Source organism: Haemaphysalis longicornis, unplaced genomic scaffold (assembly GCF_048455015.1).
Source record: "Haemaphysalis longicornis isolate Haplotype H1 unplaced genomic scaffold, Haemaphysalis longicornis Haplotype H1 scaffold_1, whole genome shotgun sequence".
Lineage (NCBI taxonomy): Eukaryota > Metazoa > Arthropoda > Arachnida > Ixodida > Ixodidae > Haemaphysalis > Haemaphysalis longicornis.
This window is the reverse complement of record NW_027526203.1, coordinates 275,264,635-275,287,269: the sequence shown is the minus strand read 5'-3', so window position 1 is coordinate 275,287,269 and position 22,635 is coordinate 275,264,635. Positions and strand designations below refer to the sequence as shown.

General features: G+C 49.3%; 1 protein-coding gene across 1 annotated transcript in view; it reads left to right on the top strand.

The window, feature by feature from the left end:
- The first annotated feature begins 16,243 nt into the window (after nucleotides 1–16,243).
- N (neurogenic locus Notch protein) overlaps nucleotides 16,244–22,635 on the top strand; it is a 79,558-nt gene continuing 73,166 nt past the window's right edge. The window contains exon 1 of the mRNA XM_077678217.1: nucleotides 16,244–16,640. Coding sequence (XP_077534343.1) covers nucleotides 16,562–16,640 — 79 coding nt within the window. The 5' untranslated portion in view covers nucleotides 16,244–16,561. The remainder of the gene's footprint in view (nucleotides 16,641–22,635) is intronic.

Sequence of the window (22,635 nt, the reverse complement as noted above, 5' to 3'; positions counted from 1 at the left end):
GAATCGCCCCAAGCAATCTTTGGGCCGGGAGCTGCTGCTTCTGGAATTTCGCACCACTGGAATCGAAACAGCGTTGTAAACATCTCAAAAACGTTGAGTCACGGGTAGCAATTTGTTGTGTTGGCACTGCGTGAAGAAACGGCAGGTGAATAAGTGACCAGGTACAAAAGGGTGGCGTTATTTATCGGTGGTAAAACAGTATAGCCTGAAGGGGCGCAGCAGAAGTATTACCAACGCGTTAGCAGATACGCGAAAATATAAATCAGGTAAGTGCATCGCTGTAGTTTAGGCAATTATTTCTTTCTTACTGCTTGTAGATTCAAACGCACTCCAAAAGGACGTTTTCTTCATATACATAGGAAGGCCGAGCGCTTTTTCAGTGCAAAGGCGTGCGAGAAAACGTTGCCATAATTTTATATGACGGAGACACGTCAATTGCACGTCGAAAAGAAAGTCTGTTCGCTGTTACATACGGAGGGTAATGTGCCCTAGTTTATTTTTATGAAACAATTGCCACCAATAGCATGGCGCAAAACATTTTATTAAAGATGGAAGAAAATTGCTAGCAATATCTTTTGATACAGAATAGGTAAACTGCGCGCACCGAGCAACAGCCAGCTCATCTGTAACAACATTAGAAGCCACAACTTCGAGCGACCTCCACGCCGGCGACGCGCCGCGTGTGCGCTGCCAATGCTATCATGTTTCTGCAAACCGCGAGTTGACACTCCAGACAGACGACAGCTGTGGCGAACACAACAAGATCGGTGCTGGTGTTACTCATACATGTTGCTTCATGTGAAAACTTTACCACTTAAACGCACCGTAATGAACTTTACAAATCGCCGCAGAAGCCAGACTACTCAACACGCCAGAAAAGTCACGAGCTGAAACGATGACGCGAAAACCTAGTTATAAAAAAACGTTACATAACTTTTTGCTACGCCTACCGAAAATGGCAAGCAGTGGCCATGGAATATTGAAAAATACAAAATTCAAACTGGGTTTTATGTGCCTTGACCTGGACAATGAAACGCATGGAAAAATGCAATTTCTTTACGACACCGCGGTACTCTTTACGGCAACGGAAGTGCATCACATGTGCAAGCGTTTTCATTTTTCGCCTGGATCCCAAAACGGCCGTCGCACAGGGAAACCAAATCATCTCTATAAAGCCCTTCAAATTTACCGTACAGCCCCGGGTATCGGAGAACGGTTTTGGCGCGGGCTTCTTACGACGACGAAAAAGGCATAATTTCATGGCCTTTACTAATTGTCTGCAAACACCTATTTTTTACAGTCTGCGCCCCCCACCCCTCGGAAAAAAAAAACAAGAAGTCCAGGGATCTATCCTTTCGTGTTCAACCGGGTTATGGCCGCAATACACACACGAGCCGGCTTGAAATGTCGTCGCTGTTCGGCTTGCGTGACCGGTGGCCCTAATATTCCCATCGCATTTGCAGTTGTTTCCACTGTTGCACGAACCTCGAAGCACACATTCGATGTCAGCGGAAGCGAACGTGGCCAAGGAAGTGTGAACGCTCGGAACTAAGTATGAACTACACAGAGCAGGAGTCAAAGCGCGGTACCCCAACTTCTCCGCGGTCAAATTCCTCGCACGTGCGCGATAGAGACAAATCACCGTACGACAACTCGCCGCGAGCGAACTTTTTTCCACTCCTACTCCGCATGTGCGCGCGAGACATTTTTGAAGGTTTTTCGGCTTTCGCCGCGTCGTCGGGCGCGCGTCGTCGGCCACCGCAAAAGTAGCTCGTGGGCGATTGTGTGAAGAGGAATACGCGCATGCGCCGCAAGCCACACATATCGCTCGGAGCTTCACGATGGCCCCCCTTTTTTATTTTATTTCTGGCGTCCGGCTGTCTGCTAGTTTATAGCCGTGACACTGGCCGTTGGTGCAGCATATAAGCGTGATGCAACCACCTGAGGTTTTGTCACGGAAAAGAAACCTGTCAGGGCCTCTTATATCACGGTATTGAGACTGCCCACCGCATACAACTAGGACGCCATCCGGGACGCGACTAAGAGTGTAGACATCGCAGGATGAGGCAAGCAGACACTCTCCGCCTGGTGCAAGCCTTCGCCATTTCCCGCGTAGTCTACGCGGCTCCCTACATGAATATCTTAAAATCCGAGCAAGCCCGACAGGCAACTATGCTCCGGAAAGTTACAAAAACGGCCCTGCATCTTCCAGCCTCGTCATCCACGCAGAGACTTATGGAGATGGGCGCCCACAACACCATTGCACAATTACTTGAGGCTCACCACGTCAACCAACTGGTTAGACTTCGTAAAACACTTGCAGGAAAGACCATCCTTACTAAACTCAACTTTAACCCCATCCACGTTGGTGAAACACCCAGGAAAATATCACCTGCCTGGAGGTCCCTTATCGACGTCCGCCCAATACCGAAAAACATGCAACCATCGAAGCCCAAGGGCAGGTGAGAAGCACGTGCCAAAGCACTCAGCAAGATGCTCAGCAACAAATGATGCTCAATCGCAAATTACAAAAAAAGCATCTGTTGTTTCGTGCGCTCCTTGGAGTGCGCACAGCTTCGCTGGTCATCCTTCTTCACAGGGAAAGGCGTGATTTTTTTTAAGGCCGCCGCTTGCACCTGATTACAGGTGCAAGGTACAGGTGTAAAGATGCACGATCGACCCCTGCACCCCGTATGCCCTGCCCTTTCTTGACCGAGAAAAGCAGGTTACACGACCACATGGGGAATTGAGACGTCGTGGAAAGCTCCCGTTATTTTATTCTGTTTCTTAACAAACATTTGGAACTTCGTAACTTTAAAATGGTAGTTTATGTTCATTATACCAGTTATTCGAACAAGTGGGGGGGGGGGGGGTAAACTCTTTAATAAAGCGAAGCGCTTTATCCATCACTGATGATGTCCAGCGCACGGCAGAATGCCCTACAGGAAAGCCAACCTTACACAAGCGCCTGTGGTCGGAATCGAACCTGGGCCCCTCGCTTCACGAAGCCGACGTCTATCCCATCGCGCCTGACACGGTCAACAGGGAGCGCAATATTAAAGCAAAGCTTTCTTGGTCAATGATGGCGCCAGACTTTAAAGTCGACGTTTCGAAACCGAGAGGAAAGTGCATCGAGAGGCTCATGCAAGAGAACCACACGCTCAGGATGCAGACGCTACCGAAACCAACGACGCAGAACCGTGCCTGCACGGAACCTCTGACCGCGTCTACCACAGCGATCACAAGGCCATATGAAAAACTTCCCGATTCAATAAAGGCAATCTCTTTAATGCGTGTTTTCATTCAACTTAACAATTCAGTACTACCCTCAGCGATCACTTCACTATATTCATTCTTGCTTTGGCTTTGAAATTTAGGAATTTGAATAGCACGCAAGAAAGCTTCGCGTTACAACCATCGCCGTCGTTAGATGGAGGGGTGTTAGATTTTTTTACCTGCAAGCGCCATCACCGGGAGCTCTCAAGGTGGGAGGTGTCCTCATTGCAGGATACATCGGTGCTTGCTGGACAGATGGGTCCCCTCCACCAGCGCACGCTGGACGGCTAGAGCCGAGCTGGTCAGCAGCTCCGCCCACTGCTGTGGCGTAATGTCAGGGAGGGGGTGGTGGGGGGGGGGGGAAGGGGGGGAGTTGGCGTGCGTGTGGGCACGCAGCTGTTGCGTGGAAGAGTGTGCCTAAATGTGGGCAGTGTTGACATGTAGCGGTGTATTGTGCGGGAAACATGGCGTGGAGAAGGATGTGAGGGCATGTGTTGGTCTGCAGTTTCTGTAGTAGCTGCTTCGTGTCGGTAGAGTTGAGGATGTGTGGTGGAAATTTTCGGCCGGATAATCGATAGTGGGCGAGAATATGAGGACAAAAGCAAGTTGTGGGGATGACGAAAAAAATGAGGTGTCGTGGGTGGGAAGTCAACTGCCTGGTGTACGTGAGTTTGGGCCGCGGCATGTGCCACTTCGTTGCCCCGCAGGCCCGTTTGGCCGGGGGTCCATATATACGATGTCGGCGAGGGGGAGTCTGGGTGTACGCGGGTGCGACTTAAGAACGACAACGGAAGTTGGCTCGGCGCCCCATCACCGCAACCGGCTGTTCCTCCGCGCGGCGCAAGGAGTGTTGAGTGTCTAGGGTATGTCGAGCGTGGCACGAGCCGTTTCCGTGATTTTTCTGACCTAATCTGGTTGTAAATTACTGCAGCGACGACAAAAAAGAAATCTTTGAGAAAAAGCAGACGATGTCACGCATTAAGCGCAACCTCCTTTCAAAGCGCGGGCGCGCGCGTTGACATCCCGGTCCATCGCTTCGGCGGAGTGATACAATACATGAGCTGTAGCCGTTCTTAACTTGTAGACGAGTATACACGTCAGAGAATTTCGAGTGCTTGAGTGGAGATGCGGCCAATGAGATAATTACGGCAAGCTGCTTGAGAGTCCGTGATTATTGTGATGCGCTCTTGATATGTGGCGAGGGTCAGTTAGGGCTATGGCGACATCTTTAAATATCTCGGATTTTGTAGTCAAGGTGGTGGCAGCAGTGCCTTATCGGCCGTGGTTGTCAGTCGCGGTGGCAACGTATGCAAAGGAAAAAGTATTGTCTTGATGTTTTGTCTTGGAAACAGCGAAACCTATCGGATATCATTTTCTAACCATTCCACGGTGTGTGAAGTGATTGGTATTCTCTTGTTTTGCTTTTAATCCCACGGAATTTTCTGTACTTTAATCCGTTTGGGTGTCTGTTTTCCTGGCTGTGATTCCCTCTTGCGCCGATCAATTATCACTGGATTGCCTGTAAAGGGTGCACTTCTGCGCAAGCGGTAGTATGGCAGTGAAGCATAGTTAGCAGTAATGCAAAGCAAACTCCCATTGCTCGCCCTAGTGATAGGATTTCCCTCTTGTAAACATCCAGAGTGTCTCTGGATGCCTTTGAGGTAAGAGCGAGTGATTCTCCCAAGAAGAATTCTTTGCATTTGAAGGCAATCATCGGAGATGACGTCTGCCTGTAACTTGTTTCGTTAATGATCTCTTTCGTGTCATATGGTAAGCATATCTGACCCAACCTCTTTATCAGTATTTAAAGGAGTTAAATAGCTTTTCGATTTTTTAGTTGATTCAGTCTCTTTAGCCATTAAGCGATAAGAATTCCATGCGACAGTTTCTCTGACGCGTGAAGGAAGCAATAATTATGTTCTTTCTTTTTGTATTTTTTTTTCGAACGGAATTCGTAAGGAGACGAATCGCTCCGGGCACTGCAGATGGGCTATCGCGGCCCGTGGTCGACGCATTTGTCAGAGTCGCTTCCGCAAGGAAGGCGCTTGCCGCTTCATTGTATCGGCTAGTGCAAATGCAAACCGGTATTTCGCTCAGTATCAACCACCATTTGTAGAGCACTGCATCAGCCTTTGGGCCGCGGTACACGAACCTAACATGAAAGGGAACCCTAACGCATGCACGATACGAGAAGTATCGATGAGAAGAGACTGTGCCAATCGTTCTGGTGGGATGAGGAAACACGGTTTATTTTCCATTTTTCCTCATACGAAAGTAAAATGGACAGACTGTTTGCTCCGAGTCCCATCAATATAAAGCCTCAAGCCATGCGCTGGCCTGCACCCCCTCTTCCTTGCATCCGTGTTTTGCTTCGCTGGTTTCTAAGTCTTTCATGATGATGAGGTATACGAACTGTCCGAGGGCCATCACAGCTCATCTTTCTCGACCCGGTATCTCACCAATAAAGTCTCTCTCTCTCTCTCTCTCTCTCTCTCTCTCTCTCTCTCTCTCTCTCTCTCTCTCTCTCTCTCTCTCTCTCTCTCTCTCTCTCTCTCTCTCTCTCTCTCTCTCTCTCTCTCTCTCTCTCTCTCTCTCTCTCTCTCTCAAGTTCACAAAGAGCACAGAAGCGCAGCACGCGCTGCGTGCTGCACGTTCATCGGTCCTTCGGGTCCTTCGTCGTCGTCCTTGTTGCGTGGCTGATCCGAACCACGTAACATTTGCGCGGGACATGAAATTAACAAACACGATTTACAACAACATGCTCGGTGGCGCCGACGCGCTGCAAAATGCAGAGTAGCGCGCGCCGCCGTGAGTTCGCTGATCACGCGATCGCTTCCTGAGACACAGCAGGTATGCGCCGTGACCGAGAAGACTGCAGTTCGCGCTACGCACAAATTTCGCATTAGGGAGTATCGTAATTTTCAGGCATTTTTTTCTTCTTAAAACCAATGTAACGCGTTGTTGTAGTTTAAAGAATTTGATGGCAACTCGACGTCACGGGTGTACAACAACAATTTCGGTGTACCGCAGGTATAGGTGTTCTCCCCATTCCCATCCAATATGGTTATAACACGAATTTCCACTGAGCTAGAGAGCGATCCGACGGGACTAGAGTGCGCGCCTTCCCACTCCTATTTTTTCCTCTTCTCCCACCCTCTCTTTTATCCCCTGAACCCCACTCCCCCAGTGCAGGGTAGCAGACCTGGCTCTACACCTGGTTTATCTACCGGCCTTCCCGTCCTTTCTTCTCCCTTCCACAGTACGCTTTACATTGTACGAAGGCGATGTAACGGTATGTACAGAATGGGGTGACTATGTAAGTCCCGAATGGGCATGCGATGAGTTTTGAACGCGCTCCTCATATTTGTGCATACAATTGGCACCACTGCCTTGCAAGTATATATGGCCAGAGAAGACAGACTTTATGGTGATAGGGAGCTGCTTAACCGGAAAGGGTGAGGTGGAGCTCTCACCACACGGTCGCACCCTAACACAACTTACTGATGGCTGTAATCGGATACTCGGCATACCGACTGATACGCAAAGTGGAGCCAGTACGTGGCTTGAACAATTGACCACAGCGTTGAAGAAATCACTACACTTGATTAAACGCATCTCCATAGCAAACACGTGGGCATAACAAATGACCTTTCACGTATTAGCGCAGTCAGTTATCGTGTCGAGGGACTTTTACGGCGCTATTCACTACCAGCTCACTTAGGTATAAATTATCAAACTGGAAAGTATGTACCTGTATACGACCTGACGGTAGCCACGGGGCTGCCCCACCATAATTTAAAAGAAAAGCTATAACGCAATATCCACATTCCGTGACTCTCGTAGTGAGAGAATGTGAGGGTGACGTTTTTTATGATAAAAAAAACGTTTTGTATGCGTTACCTACAGGACACAAACAGATCACAGCAGACGTCTACACAAACTCGATCCAAAGACAACGCCTTTTGAAACTCGGCGACCGCTCCCTCAAGTCTACAACGCTGCAGCTGACCAAAGGCATGGGAAGATGCTTGCTTACACTCCCAAGACCAATATCAACGATGACCCACAATACTAACCACATCCATCAACTACGTACACGCCCTTTTCACTCCTAATGCGCGATCAACGGATCCAGCCATCTACTCCGACGGGGCAGCGGATGAAAACCTCTTCCTCATATATTCCTTGCTGCCACTAACAACCTTGGCCACACCAGCACGCAGCGCTTTTCCCATCGAATAATCCGATTCCAGTTCCGCCCAAACGCCCAGCCACTATGTTCCTGTAAGTCCCTCGATGGCGTCCGAACCAGACACGAACCTCTTAGCGTCGCATCCCTGAGGATTGGCTTTACCCATCCTGCCAACGAAGCGCTGCTTGAGCTGTGGTCCAGGCCAACCTCATCGTCGTCGTCGTCATCATCATCATCACCACCACCACCACCACCACCACCACCACCACCATGCAGCCTATCTACGTCCACTGCAGGCAAAGGCCTCTCATATTAATCTCCAATTATCCCGGTCCTGTGCTAACTGCGACCAGTTCATCCCCGCAAACTTCTTCATCTCATCTACCCATCTCACTTTCTGCCGCCGCCTGCTACGCTTGCCTTTTCTAGGATCTACTCTGTTACCCGTAATGACGAACGGTTATTTTGCCTTCGCATTACATGCCCTGCCCACGTCCATTTCTTCTTCTTAATTTCTACTAATATGTCCCTTAACACGCGTTTTGTTCCCTGACCCACTCCGCTCTCTTCTTGTCCCTAATGTTACACCTATCATCTTCCGTTCCATTGCTCCCTCAGTCGTCCTCAATTAAAGTTGAGCCCTCTTAGTGAGCCTCCAAGTTTCTGCACCGTAGGTGAGTACCGGTAGGATGCAGCTGTCATAAACTTTCTTCTTCAGGGACAATGGTAGGCTGCCATTCATTATCCGAGAATGCCTGCCGAATGCACTCCACCCCCATCCTTATCCTTCTAATTATCTCTGCCTCACGGTTGGGATCCGGGGTCACAACTTGGCCTAAGTAGATATATTCGCTTACCACTTCCACTGCCTCGCCACCTATCTCAAACCGCTGTGCTGTCCCGAGGTTATTGATCATTACTTTATTTTTCTGCATATTAATTTTCAGGCTCACGGTTCTACTTTGTTTGCCAAGTCAGGTAAGCATGCTTCGCAATTCGTCCCCCGAGTTACGTCATCAGCAAATCTGAGGCTACTGAGGTATTCTCCATTAACCTTTAGTCCCACCTGTTCCCAATCCAATGTTCTGATACCTCTTGTAAACATGCTGTGAATAACATTGGAGAGATTGTGTCTCCTTGTCTGACGCCCTTACTTATAGGTATTTTACTACTCTCCTTATGGAGGATGATGGTAGCTGCGGGCCCATTGTAAATATCCCTAGTATTCTTACATAATGCTCGTCTACACCCTGGTTCCGTAATGCCTGAATGACTGCTGAGGTTTCGACCGAGTCAAATGCTTTCTCATAATCTATGAAGGCTATATGTAAGGGTTCAGTATATTCCGCGCACTTCTCTATCACCTGATTGATCGTGTGAATATGGTCCATTGTTGAATAGCCTTTGCGAAACCCTGCTTGCTCTTTAGGCTGACTTAAATCCAAGGTGGCAGAAACTCTGTTAGCGATTACCTCGGTAAGTATACCTTGTATACGCGACTGACAGTAAGCTGATCGGCCTGTAATTTTTCAAGTATTTCACGTCACCTTTCTTATGAATTAGGATGATGTTCGCGTTCTTCCAAGATTCCGGTAGACCTCGCGGTCATTACGCATTGCGTGTACAGGTTTGCCAGTTTTACTAGTGCAATTCGCCCGCAATCCTTCAAGAGGTCTGGTGTTATCTGATCTTCACCAGGTGATTTGCCCCCTTTCATTTCTTTCAAAGCCTTCCTTATTTCTTCCGTCGTTACTGGTGGGATGTCTATCTCCTCTGAACTACTTTCTCGTTCGGCATTATCCTGGATGTCCCGGCTAATGTACAGATCTCTGTAGAACTCCTCGGCCACTATGACTATTTTGTTCCTGTTTGTGATGACATTGCCTTGCTTGTCTTTAAGTGCAGACATCTGATTTTTTCCACACGCCTAGACGCCTCTTCACCGCTTTCAGGCTGCCTCCGTTCTTTACAGCATATTCGATCCTCTACATATTACACTTTCATATGTCAGCTGTCTTACGCTTACTGGTTAACTTCGAAAGCGCAGCTTTCGAAATTAATCAATAACCACCTCATCACCTCATCAATAAACACCTCATCAATAGAACGTCAACTTCTGCGGCCCTTCACCCCCAACTTCTCCCCGCTGTTTGCCCAACCACCCAAAGTGCCATCATTGTGGAATAAATTCATTCATTCCTTCATCCACTCATTCATTCGTTAGTTGGTTGCTTCGGCATTATTACTATATATAGGCCATTTGCTGTCGTGAATTCGCAATGAAACGTCGAACAAAACACGCTGTCATGGCCCGCGCAAGGCGCAGGCGGAGTCATGCAGGCCGCGGAGCCATGCAGGCCCTTAGCAAACAGAAAAAAAGCACGGGATGCCGTTGGGTTGGGGGAGTCGTTCGCTATCAACTAAAAGCTAGCACGAAAATAGGCAAGCACGATAGCCCAACGAAGTAAAGACAAGGTGAATGGCACGGAAGTGGAGTTCATGGCCTCCGGCTGATTTCTGTTACTTTTTCGACTGTTTGCGTTGACGACTGTGTTGTCTCGCGGAGGGGATAAGCATTCCGTTTCGCCTTCTGCAATCACGCGCACTTGTTTGCAGATCAGACGACGACCAGTGACAAAATTTTTCCGCAAACGCACCGAAGGCGCTCGTTGGCAGCAGGCGCATCGCTTACGAAGCGGGGGAGTGCTGGGTGAGAGAAATGCGCCGCAGAAAGTTCGACCTTGTGAGTCACTCCTTATGGAGGAAAAAAACATAAACCAGGAGAACACAAATTCAATGTGATCCCATTGTCATCATCTTCGATCATCATCGACTGGCAGGCGGAGGAAGATGACGTTGCTCGGAATCAACAAAAGATCATCATCATCAGCAACAGCACCAGCACCACCACTACCCCCACCACTACCACCACCACAGTCATCCTCACCACTATCAACAACCACAACAATAACGTTTTTTTTCAAGCATCGGACAACAGCACCTTGAGGCGCCCCTTCTCAACCAGGGGATTGCCACCGCCGGCTTTTGTTTCATTCGGGGCTGCCGAAACGGGCTTCTGCCTATGTATGTACTGCCCTCCTGAGCTTCGTTCGAATGTATAGTCGATACCCGATGTAATTGGTTTTGTTTAATTTTTGGGAATTATTTTTACTTATCCCATTCCTTTCCACTCGTTTCCTCTTCTTCGTCTTAAAAATGATTTTCCACCGCATTGGATTTGTTTTTATGCAGTGCGCTGTAGCTAGTTAGGGATATTTTTTAAGCTCTGATTTTGGCCGTTACCTTGATTGGGCATGTGTCATTCGCCAAGTATAATCATTATCATTTTATCGCCGTCATCGTCAGCGAGTGCTCGACACTGCTCCTACCTATGCAGCTAGCGGGTCAACGAAGCCAGTAGTATTTAACCCTCGATCACATTCCTGGCGGAGGTGTTCGGTACGTTCACCTGTATACGTATACCAATACGCATACCAAGCCCAGGGCGGTGAGGCTTCTCAGAGATTGAGAATAGCAGTAGCAGGTGGATGCAGGGCGCACCCAGAGTTCGGACAGCCACCAGACGAGCCGAGAGGCACCACAAATCCATGACATCACAGATGCAGCAAACCGATGCACCCCGTTCTCAAATGCTGTACATGCTGCTGTGCCCCACTGTCCACTTCTCCTCCACGCGAGGAAATTAAACCTGATCATTCGTTTGCTCTGCACATGCTCATTTAGTGCATGTCTCCAAGTCTATGTGGGTACGCGCATTAATGGATGTCTACCTTTTGGCTCAAGAGTAGCCGGAAGAAATATATAATCTAAAATAAGTACGCACGCGTAACCATAAACGAAATCTTTGAAATTTCAGCGTTTAAAAGAGTAAAAAAGTTCATGATTTACGCTTCATACTCACCTCAGAATATATTTTCAAAGCAGGCTGCAGCATTTCTTGTTTTTTTTTTTTTTTTTTTGTATGGACGAAGGAGATAGTGAGATGGAGATAGTACATTGCAATTTGGTGTCCAGACAAAGCGCCTTGGTTCATCGATGCACACATACATGTGTAACCTCTGTATGACCAGCTTTCAGTGCTTTTTATTCCGTTTTAACAGCGAAGCTGTTTAGCAAATCGTAATTTTTCGTGTCCGTAGTTAAAAACATCAAGAAATTGCCGAGCGCGCGCACGTGAGCGCGGGCCTTCCGGCGACCACCCGGCAGTTTACAAAACCAAGAAAATGCCCAGCGCTCGTGTGTGCGTGCCTCACGACGACCGCCCAGCGACCCCTGCGCACGTTCGTCAAGCCAAGTATACCCTATTAGGGAAATTGCCCAAGATTGAAAAAAAAAAAAAAAAAAACCTGCAGCGTTCGCTGTAATCGTGGCAATACTTGCTCAGAATAGTGTAATCCCCTGCAAGGTGATGTCCAATGATTATCACTTGCAAAAAAATGACAGAAGCGCACACTTATAGCAACAATGATGGATTAAAGTCGTTGCAGCAGCGAAGAAGACGCAAATCGGCTGCAATCGCGGACTTAAAGCTTCGTGATGGTCGTGAAGGTTGAGTACAGCTTAGATTCATGAGCTTCCTTCACTTCTTAATGACATGGGGGCACACACTGATAACTGATATGGTCTACAAAATAAAAGTAAAGGAGGTGGGTGTCCTGACTGGTCCAAGCTACATAATGAAGCTGTTCAGGGGCCGATAATTCATCCCTAAACGCACGGCGAAAGCAGAGACAAGTGTGCGGGTTGACGTAATGTCCTTTAACGAATCAAACACGAAACGACGAAACCCGGCCGTGTTCTCTGGAGTGGTAGCGAACGCAAGAGCAGCTCAGGCCGATACGACTTGCCGCATGAAAATGGCAGTTGATGAGCCACCATCTCCTCACCCGGAACAAATCAGATCCCGCGCTTGATTGAACACTCCTGCTTGTGGTCCATCTCTAGTAGCTTTGCTAACGTTTTTAGCAGCTGAGAATATTATGTGCAGAAACCTTGAGCGGGTATACGAAAAGCATGGCGTTCATACCATATATATCAACCCCATTATTCGAGAAACGTGGCAAACGATGCTGTAATTTTCCTTGCCTCAATAGCGTCGCCGTTGTTATCGCTCGTGTTGATTTCACACTGGCCCTCATATAGGCCCCCACCACCTGGACCCGGGCACCGTTCATAAAATAGCTATCTACTCACCTCAAAGTGGTCTAGCACGGGTACGGCAAATTCTGGGTCTACATTGCACCCCTCGTTACGACTTCCAAGAAGTGACTGAAAAATGGCCTCTTCACAGTGCGCATGATCTCTCTCCGAACCAGCTCGTATACTTCCTTCCCAACATTTATCCTCACCTCCCTTTCCTATATTCACCCACTTGGACCACGGGTCCTCCCTCTCCCAATCGGAAGTACAGTTGAACCTCGTTATAACGAGCACCGATATAGCGAAATATCGGCTATAGCGAACTAAATACAGACTTTGGTTGGTCACGCTTTATTTCAATGACACTTATTCTTTTATAACGAAACTGAAACCGTGATAGCCGCGGCATGTCGGATATAACGAAAAAAATTTTGACCAGGAGGCTGAGAAGCTAATTGGAAAAAAACCCCGTAGTCCTAAACTGCAGAAGTATAAAGGCCCTTTTGTTCATGGACACTGTGGAAAACTTCATCCTGCTGAGTGCTGTGAGTATCCACCCAAACGAAGATCACATCCTTCATCAAATAAATGAGGACGCAGTCCTGTTTTGTCAAGTGAACTCTGTTCTGTTGTAATTTCACGTACTAATGTTCCGGCTCATTGAGGTCGAAATGCAACAAGGAGAAAGGTAAGGGTTACCTTGTGTATAGTGGGTTCGAAGCCCCCCAAAATGCATTCTTGTATCAAGTATTTTTGCGCGACGCAGATTGTCGACTTGTTATAGCCGATTTTTACCTCTACGGTTATGACAAATATCGGTTATAACGAACTAATTTGCTGTCCCGATGCTGCTTCGTTATAACGAGGTTCCACTGTACTACTATTACTAGACATTTGACAAAATTTTCTCAGGTACTACTTATCACCTGGTAATCACGTATGCAACCGACGTCAATTTATCTACCAGTACACTGATTTTTTAAGGGACGAAGCCCCTTAGGGGCTCGGGCTGTCGGCGTCTCATGTCGTCATAGTTCCACGGTACTAAAACACCGGGACACTCGTTTTCCAACGCCTCTAAAAACGCGCGGGAAAAACGCGTACTAAAAGAACACACCGGGGCACTCGTTTTCCTACGCCTCGCGCTATAGAACGCTTCGTGCTTCAAAAACACGAGATTTTTACACCAAAGCTGTATACCTCTACCTGAACTCGGCACTATCTACGACTTGGAAGCCCAGGAGCCTCAACACCAGGAGCATTGACGAGGGAGAAGAACCCAAGAAATAGGTTATGCATATTGCATTAGCTACGCGATTGTTGATTATGTATAATAAATGTACACATGTATATAGTTGAAACAAAATCGTCCCATTGCTCATTAGCAGCGATTTTGCTGTGGGAAACACCGGCGGCGCACATTGCATGCTTCGCCCTCCCCCAGGTTTCACGTCCGGTTTTTTGTTTCATTCCTCGGTGGCCTGGTTCTTTCTTTCATTTGGGACATGGGAAGGGTGGTGTACGAATCCGACAATCAGCAGGGAAAAGGAAAGAGGAGGAACTCAGCTCAATACCGACTATACTCTGCACGCGCTTTCACAATCTTTCGTAGTGCTTCAATATGTTAGCTTTACGCTACTTCCACACTGTGAAAAAAAAAAAAAATTATAAGCCGACGAAAATGAATTCTTGCCTAAGCTCATAATAACGACTGCGTAATTTTACTTCGCACGCGTACTAGATTAGCTTTAGCCTGAAAATAGTCGTGGTATTTTCAGCCACTGTTTCAACAATGCTAGGCGGCATGAGCCAATTTTGGTCCGAAGTGGGGTCTGTTAAAGTCTTTGAAGGAACAAATTGTGCAAGCAAAATTTCAGGAAAATTTTTGAGGAAAATTATTCGGAAGGAAACTTTTGCGCAAAAATGGCGACGTGCAAGCAAGACAACGGAATGGGTGACTCCTTTTAGTTCGAAAATTTCGCCGACCGAAACATGAACCAACTAACTCCTCAACAAGGCCCTAACATGATATGAATACAGAAAAAAAAAAAAAAAAAGGAATGGGAAGGGGAAGGTTCGAGAACAGTAGACACCCTATCTTTTCTTCTCCATTCCCATTATAGCAGCACCATGGAATTGCTAATGCTGATGTCGCAAGTCACGTCATTGCCAATGTTCCCGACAACCGACCTAAAGCAGGCACAATTGAAAATTACAAAAAGAAAATAAAAAAAAATGGTTCATACGCGCCGAAGCTGCACCCCGGCTATGACGCCAGCCGCAGTGGATGGCTACGGGTTCTTTTGGACCCCTGAGGGCCAAAATCTCGCCGCGCTCTGTCAGCTCTGGAAAAGCGGTCGCCGCAACTTGCCCAAGTGAAGGGAGCTCGTTTGGGGCCAACAGGCGCGCACGCACGCACACGCACGCACGCACGCACACACACACACACACACACACACACACACACGCAAAAGCAAATCCAGTAAGCCAGATCGGCGAGGCACAGGCGTACTGACGGTGGGGAAATAGGAGAAATGTCTCGAGGTTTGCGGCTTTGGCAATGTCGCAAGCAAATGCCAACAGCGCGCACTCAGAACTGTAGTTAAAACTTAAAATAAAAACTAATGAAAGGTTAGAGGAATGAAACCGTCGTTATTCAAGGCCATACCTGAACGATGATTTCGAGCCTCCGAATTAAAGGCGCGAATTTCGAAGAGGTTTTGTGATTGAAGATCGATTCGAGCCTGAAGCTCAAAGACGGCAAGTAGTCAAAATAACAATTGATATAAAGGCGACAGAGAGGGAGAAGAGGTCCCCGGGACCAAAGCTACGCGCATACCAATTCCATGCACGCAAACCAAGGATATATAACGACACACGCTAGTCTCGGGCCACGCGGAAAGCCTCCTTCAAGACGGCTTTGAGACGCTCTGTCGATGATAGAAAGACTGCGCCCTGTAATGACAACCTGGGCCGCCCGTCTTTCACCCTCTTCATCTCGGTACGGGGGCAACTTGTGCCCAGCTAAAGAAAGTCAATCCAAAACCGGACAGGAGCGTCAAAAGCGTAGTCAAAGGAGCCGGGGAGCCCCGCGGAGCGGCAGAAAAAAAAACCTTCGAGCGCTGCAAACTCAAAAGTAAACAGGCAGCGAAGGACGGAGGGAGCTCAAAGCAAAACACCTGAAGGAAAGGCAGCGCGAATCCACACGGCCAGAGACGCACAAGAGCAGCAGCGGCAGCAGCAGCTCAGAGCCGGACGCGGGACGGTAGAGAGGAGGACAGAGAAACGGCAGAGAGAACCACCTGGCAGACGGCATTCCTCCGCGAAGTCACGTGACGGCCACTCTCTGGAGACGCAGTGTACGCGCAAGAAAAGAGTGCGTGAGGTTTTCGCCTCTGCAAGTTGTTTGGGTCTCAAAAATTAGTAGAAAAGTTGTATATTTTCTGAAAAACTAAGTTAGTTTTTGTTTAAATAAGCTAAACTGTCTTTGGCGGGATAAAAAAAGTTGGAAAGACAAAGGGAGGGGTTCAAAAACCCTCGTGGTTCCCTGTGCGGGACGCTGCGCTTCGGACGGAGCGCGGCGCGGAATAGAGGGAGAGAGAGCGGGGGTTGTTTCGCCGAGGGGTCTTCGAACAGGTCCGCGTCCCCTCGCAGTGCAGTGTCGGTGCTGTTGAGCGGCATGCCTGTTGACGCACCCGAGCGCCCGCGGACGATGTTGCTTTCTGTGTGAACAGGACGTGTGAGTGGACCGTTGAGACTGTGCGCGCGTCAGTCATTAGAAACTTGCGCGTTGATGTGTGCCGGCCCGCTCTGGATTACGTGCTGCTGGATTACTGTGGCAGCGAGCCCCCGGCAGACAATGAAAGACGGCTGGCGGTGACACCGAGCGACGCGGAACCTTTCGATCGGATTAACTGACGAACGCTGCCCATAATGAAGCCTCGGAAAACCGGGGTGGTCCTTAGCTTGTGGCTCGCACTGGTTGCGGCTACCATACCGATCACTGTGCAAGGTAAGCATTTGCTTTAACCTTTCAAGCAGTCTGTTCTGATGCTCGCCTCCGTGCCTGAGCATCACGACGGTGCTGCTTTTCCACATCTCTCGAAGCCTTACAAAAGTTCAGCGACGACAGCGTCTTACCCCTAATTGTCACTTTCTGAATTAGCTCTAGTTGTTGCATTCAGCGCAAATTCGGCATGCAGCATTGCGGTCAATTTTCACTACCTGGTAGTCAGAAATGGCCGCAAGGGCTGCTGAAGTGAATAACTCGCTATATTACACGTTCCCGCATATGTGAGAAGTGGCTTTTGTGGCTGAACGAACAAAATGAGCAACTAACGTTTGCGAGCCAGCTTGGTGGGCACGTATGCTACAGCAGACGCCTTGAAGCAGACGCTTGCAAAACGCGTCTCTCCGCTCTTCTACAAGTTGTAACGTAATTAGTGTGTCCTTAGATCATGTGCGATGCTAAGTGTGGTTTAAATGAAACCCGCATTCCAATATGCCTAAGGCGAATAATTCTTGTCGAGCATGTCGAACGCGGCTGCTCGAAAGACAGCGCGGAGGGAGCTTTCAATTGCGCGCAACACGCTACGGTCGGTGGCTCTTGTTCCCGCTCACCTCTCCCCCACTTGGCTCCGGAGATACGAGGAGCCACTACTTCAAAGATTACGCATATCGCCAAGGGTACGCACAACGGGCAGGAGGCATGTCACAGGAGCAGACCCGTCGTCAGCCCTGCATCCTACGAGTGTGCCGCACCATCTGGCGAACCCCGCCGTGGAGAGCGCTGCAGCCAGCGGCGTGCAGTTGTCGCTACGGCCGTTGTCTCGCCGGCGCTCATAGTCATTTGATTGAAAGGGAGAGCGAACAAAGTGTTTTAGCCGCGCTAACTCTTAACGCCCGCTCTCCGCTGTCTCTTCCGTGTGGTCAGCGTGTTTATTTTCGTCCGCGCGCTTCCCAAATCAGACCCACGAGGGTCGCCACTGGAGCGATTAGGCCTAGGCGTCGTCTGCTCCGCATAGCGGACGCCGAGCGGGGCATTGTTCGGGCGCGCGTCCCAAATGAGCGCGCAGAGTTGTTTCGCTAGACGCGAAGTGCCGTTGTAAAATGGCTGATGGTGCTTGATGGGTCGCATTAGGCAGCGGAGGAAACTCGTTGCCCGGCAGCGCTCGCACCGAGGATGTACGAGGCGTCCGCCGTAACTAACCCTAACTCCGCTCTGTGGCTGCTGGTGGTTCGTTGACAAAAGGCCCCTCTTCCGCTGCCCGGAAGTTTCGCAGAGCGCTTCCGAACTTCCACTTTTTGGTCATCGTGAGTTTACAAAGCGAGCTTTTTAAGCGCACGTTACTGGTCCTGCGGCAGTATATTTCAAGATATTCGTGCCAAATTAGTCCAACAGGTAGCGGTCGTTTAGGTGACCTAAAAATGAAGAGCCGATCAAGTGTGCGTGCATGAGAAGAATTTAGTTCGTTTCTCATGGGAGACGCGTCCTTCATTTCACGTTATAAATAGCTCTGATGGGTCATTAGTCAAATCTTGCGTGTTGTCACGCGTCTACGTTAGTCATTAATGGACATGCGTCGCGATTAGCAGGGGAGGCATATTTAGGCGTACTGGAATGTACCGTGATGTAATAACGTGCCCCTGTTCAGGATCCCGTTTTATGTCTCAGCGTCAGTTCGCATCCGACCCTGCTATGCGCTTTATGCTAGCTAGCATCAGATACGACACCGTCTCTTCGTACTGTTGATGCTATCGCTGATCGCTGTCTCGTCTCCCCTTGCGCTTGCTGTTGCAGCTCGCACCGTGACCAGAGTCGGACACTGTTCTATAAAACACCTCGCTGTTGGGTGACCAGTACTGTACTGACTGAAAGGGAGGGGGGGGGGGGGTTAATTTAACTTCCTTTTTCTTACACCTCTATTGTAATCTGCATGGAAGACGCAAAGCTTTATTTGACAAGAGGGGGGGGGGGGGGGGGGGGCAGCTGTTTTAAGTATAAAGTCGGTTCCGTAACCGAGCCATGTACACACCAGACGTTTTTAATGTTGTCGTAGTAGGACTGCTGCTTTTCGGGTAGTATCAATTATAAACGTAGGGGACACCCCCTAGCCCTCCCTCTCAGCCACTTACATGATTGTCGGATGTCTGAAATTAATATAATTTCAATGCAATTTCAATATAATTTCAAGTTGACCAGTCTGTGGAGGTTTATCGTCGATCAAACATAAGGTCAGGCGGCAGAGAGCAGTGGTGGGAGTGTGAGGAGGGGTGTGAGGAGGAGGCCGGGTTCTAGCCGCGGGGTCCACCTAGATGGCGCGCAGGTGCGGGCCACTTCCCGGCCCAGCGGAAGGGACCCGTGCGGCAGCTGCTCCGAGCGGCGTGGCTGATGGGGCCCAGGCGGCAGATGGCCGCGACCGTGTGAACTATGCGCGGGTACCCCTCGCCCCCCTCGGCGGGGCCCCATCTTGCCGCCCCGCGTCTTGCGCGCGACCAGAGAGTGCGCCATGGCAGAACAAAAACCTGCCGGGGGACTCCCGAGGAGCAACTTGCCGAACTTTGTGACGGCTGATGTCATCACGAAGCTAACTAGGCTAGGCTGCGTCGAATCGGCATTCGTTAGTCTGTATTGTTCTCCTTCTCTATATGCATTTTTCTGAACAACACTTGCGTAAACTTCTCGCGCCTGTTACAAAGCGTGTTAGTCGCTCATACGAGCTTTGTTGGAACATTTCGGAGTTTTTGTTTGTGGGAGGACTTTGGAACAAATTTTACGCACAAAGAAACAACATGCATTTGTGTAGTTGTCCTCGTGTTGTTTTGTACTGAGAGACAGCACGAACAGTATTCAAAGCGCTCAGTGTATGGTCAGGCTGTACAACAAAGGCTGCATGAGAAAGCCATCTGTATGTTGCTGACGCTAATTGCATACGGTTCGGAAGTTAACAGGAGTCAAAAGACAACAAAATATTACATGTATTCCGTAAGCCCAAGCGCAGCACCCGAAGCACAGAATTACCGCGTCTTACTGGCGCGCGTTCGATCTGGCCCGAGCGCGCGCCACCGGATGTAGTCCTGAGCTGGTTCTTGGCCCAAATACGCGTACACGCCATGTTCCCCGCATTTCTTGTGTAGTGCACGCACCGTGCCAGAAGCTATAGAACCAGTTACAAGGCCGACACTGAAGCGAATGCGTCCAGCTCTCATTTGTGGCTGCCTTGTTTGTGCAGTTTGGCCTAATCCGCTAGCATTTGACTATTTGGCGGACGTCCGTAGCTTTTTGTAACGGGCCGCGGAAGTGAGCGCCGTTCGCGGACGGCGCACAAAGTGCTTTAATGACGTCACACTTGTTTGTAATCGGTTTTCGGGCTATCGCAGCCTTGCTGAACATTCGAGCATTCCGCTAAATTTAGTGCTGTGAACCAGCAAGTGTGTCTTGGTAGCCGACGTCTCAGCAAAGCGGTGGGGAGGGTGACTCGAAGGAAGCGGCACTTTCGAACGCTCTATTCTCGTTAGAAACGTGCGTAAATCGGCCTGAGAAGATCAGTACATGGCATAAATGCGTTCTAGACGCTAATGTGCTAAGGTAACTAGACTGCTCATAACTCACTTCAGTATCCCTTTAAACGGACGCTGAAGGGATTTCGTCAGGCTGTTGTTTGCGACTTGGTTGTGGCAGTTTATGTAATCGCGTATTTGGCTGTTTAGGGCAAGTGCAGAGCCAAATTTAGCTCAGTCGTATTCGTCGGGTGAAGAGACAAAAACACCGTGCGCCCAACGAAGCCCCCTCACGAATCAACGTATGACGTCACAGTGTTTTGCAGTATGATTTCATGCTATCGCAGCATGAAAAAGTTTGTTTTTCCCCGATTCTTCGTTTGTTCGCGCATAGTCGAGGCAAGTGTGCTCGCACAGTCTACCAAGCTCCGTTATGCGGACATGCCACTGCGTCGCCAGATTTGAGGACGGCACCTAAGACGCACTTCTGGACAGAAGAAAAGAAGTGCGTAAATCGTACGGAAGAGCTCCAAAGATGAGCTACACATTTACTCTGATAACGGGATTAGGCAAAATTTACAACCTTACTACGCGTTGGAAGCGATTTCACAAAATTCGTGGAACAAATTGTAATTTTGCTTGATCTGAGATTCGAGTTTCCGCGTGGGATTATTTTAGCTGCTGCGGCGAGCGCGGTGGCTTCGAAATTTCAGGCGAAATTTGCGCGCCGGAGCGGGCCTATTTGTTGCTCGTGGTTGTTCGACAGGCGTCGGAGACCAGGAATTGGTCGGCGGCTGCCGTCGTGGCGCGTACCTTCCGTGGTGAGCGCTGCTTACGCACGACGCGATCAGGCGATGAGCGGCGAAAGTTGCGCATGCGGAAGATGCCCGCGGCTGGCGTCCAAGTATAGCATGCTGCGGGCTCACAATCAGCGCCCCGAGGCGTCGACGCGCGATCGGCGGCTCGGTCGCAGCGGAGCCCGAAGAGAGACACAGCGGGCACAAAGCCGCGCTGGCCGCCTTTTGTCTCGGCGCCGGTCTCGCTCATTAGAAGCGCACGCCTCGCACGATGCCCGCTAATGGGCTTCTCAGCACAAGCGCTCGCCTTTCTCCCAGCGCGCGCTTCTTTGCCGCGCCGCTCGGGGCGCCGGGGTCTTTGTTCGTGCGCGCTCCGACCGCAGGCGCAGTTTGTATGGAGGGCTCGGTTACAGCTCCCGCTGGCTGCGACGCGGGCACTGTGCTACATTGTTTTTCACCGCGCCGAGCAAGAAAAGCTCTTGGCTTATGTATGCGATTCTCCGAGGGGCCTGCACACGTGACGAGCGTGCCGAGTGAACTTTTGAAGCGCGTCGAGTGATTTTTCCGGTGACTCGCGAAGCTTTGTGGTCGCTTGTGCGCGAATCTCGATACCTGCCAGCCGATCTGCACCGGTGTCATTAAGAGATCGGAAGAGCTTAGCTCGTTTACGTTTCTAAGATAATGGGGAAAGCCCTGAATGGTTTATCAGCCTTTTTCGAACATTTTTGCAACATCGGAAACGCTTTTAGAGCGTGGTCAATTAACGCTTCCACTCCTTAGATTAGGTAAACACGAAATAGTCGACCCAAATATTACTACATCAGCGAATCGAGTAATTTAGAACCTCGCTCAAAAGTTTTTTTGTTGTCGTTCTATCCTGCAGAAGTTCTGCAGCGATAAAATTATTCGGTAGCAGATGTACAGAAAATCGCAACAAAAATGAAGCAGGTGCCTCTGCAGCTGCGAGAAAACACCGCTCTGTGCTGACGGCAACTGTAGCGTTCGCTGTGCTTCCAGACACGTATGAAAGAAAAAGGTAGGAAACGTTAACATCAGTCCAGCTGAAGGCGCCTTTGAAGCTTAAGTGCCGTTCCTCGGGCGAAACAAGAACATTTGCAATGACCTGACTTATGTTCAAATGTCACGCGCACCAAGCGGGATAATTCTTACGGCATACACAAAAGGTAAAGTGAATACGTAGACTAAGACGTCACCAATGGCAGTGAAGAAAGCTTACGCCAAACAAGCTTAAGAAATAACATTTACCTGCACGTTTTGGAAAACAAAGCATGCTCTAAAACGCGGTAGAACGCTTGCTCCAAGAGAGAGAGAGAGAGAGAGAGGGGGGGGTCATTTTGCATGTACAGTGCAATACGACTAGCAGCTCCATCCACGTGGTACCGCTGCTCATTATAAAGGCTGCACTGAAAAAACGGCCTTGCCCACACTTTCTCGCGCGTCTGAAACCCAAAGCGGATGGTCGGAGCAGTTCAACATGAACCAGGAGCTTTAGCAGGTCTCGAGGCGAAGCGGGTAGGAGAAACTGACAAAGGCTTGACTAAGGAGTGGGAAGGGCCTTGAGCACAATGGTAAGAATTACGCTCGATCACCTACAAAGGCGCACATATGCGGGTTGTCTTGCCATCGCCACTGTTTGCTGGTGTGCAACGAGGCTGCCAGGAAAAGAAAGCTTAGTTTTGTTTTGCTTTG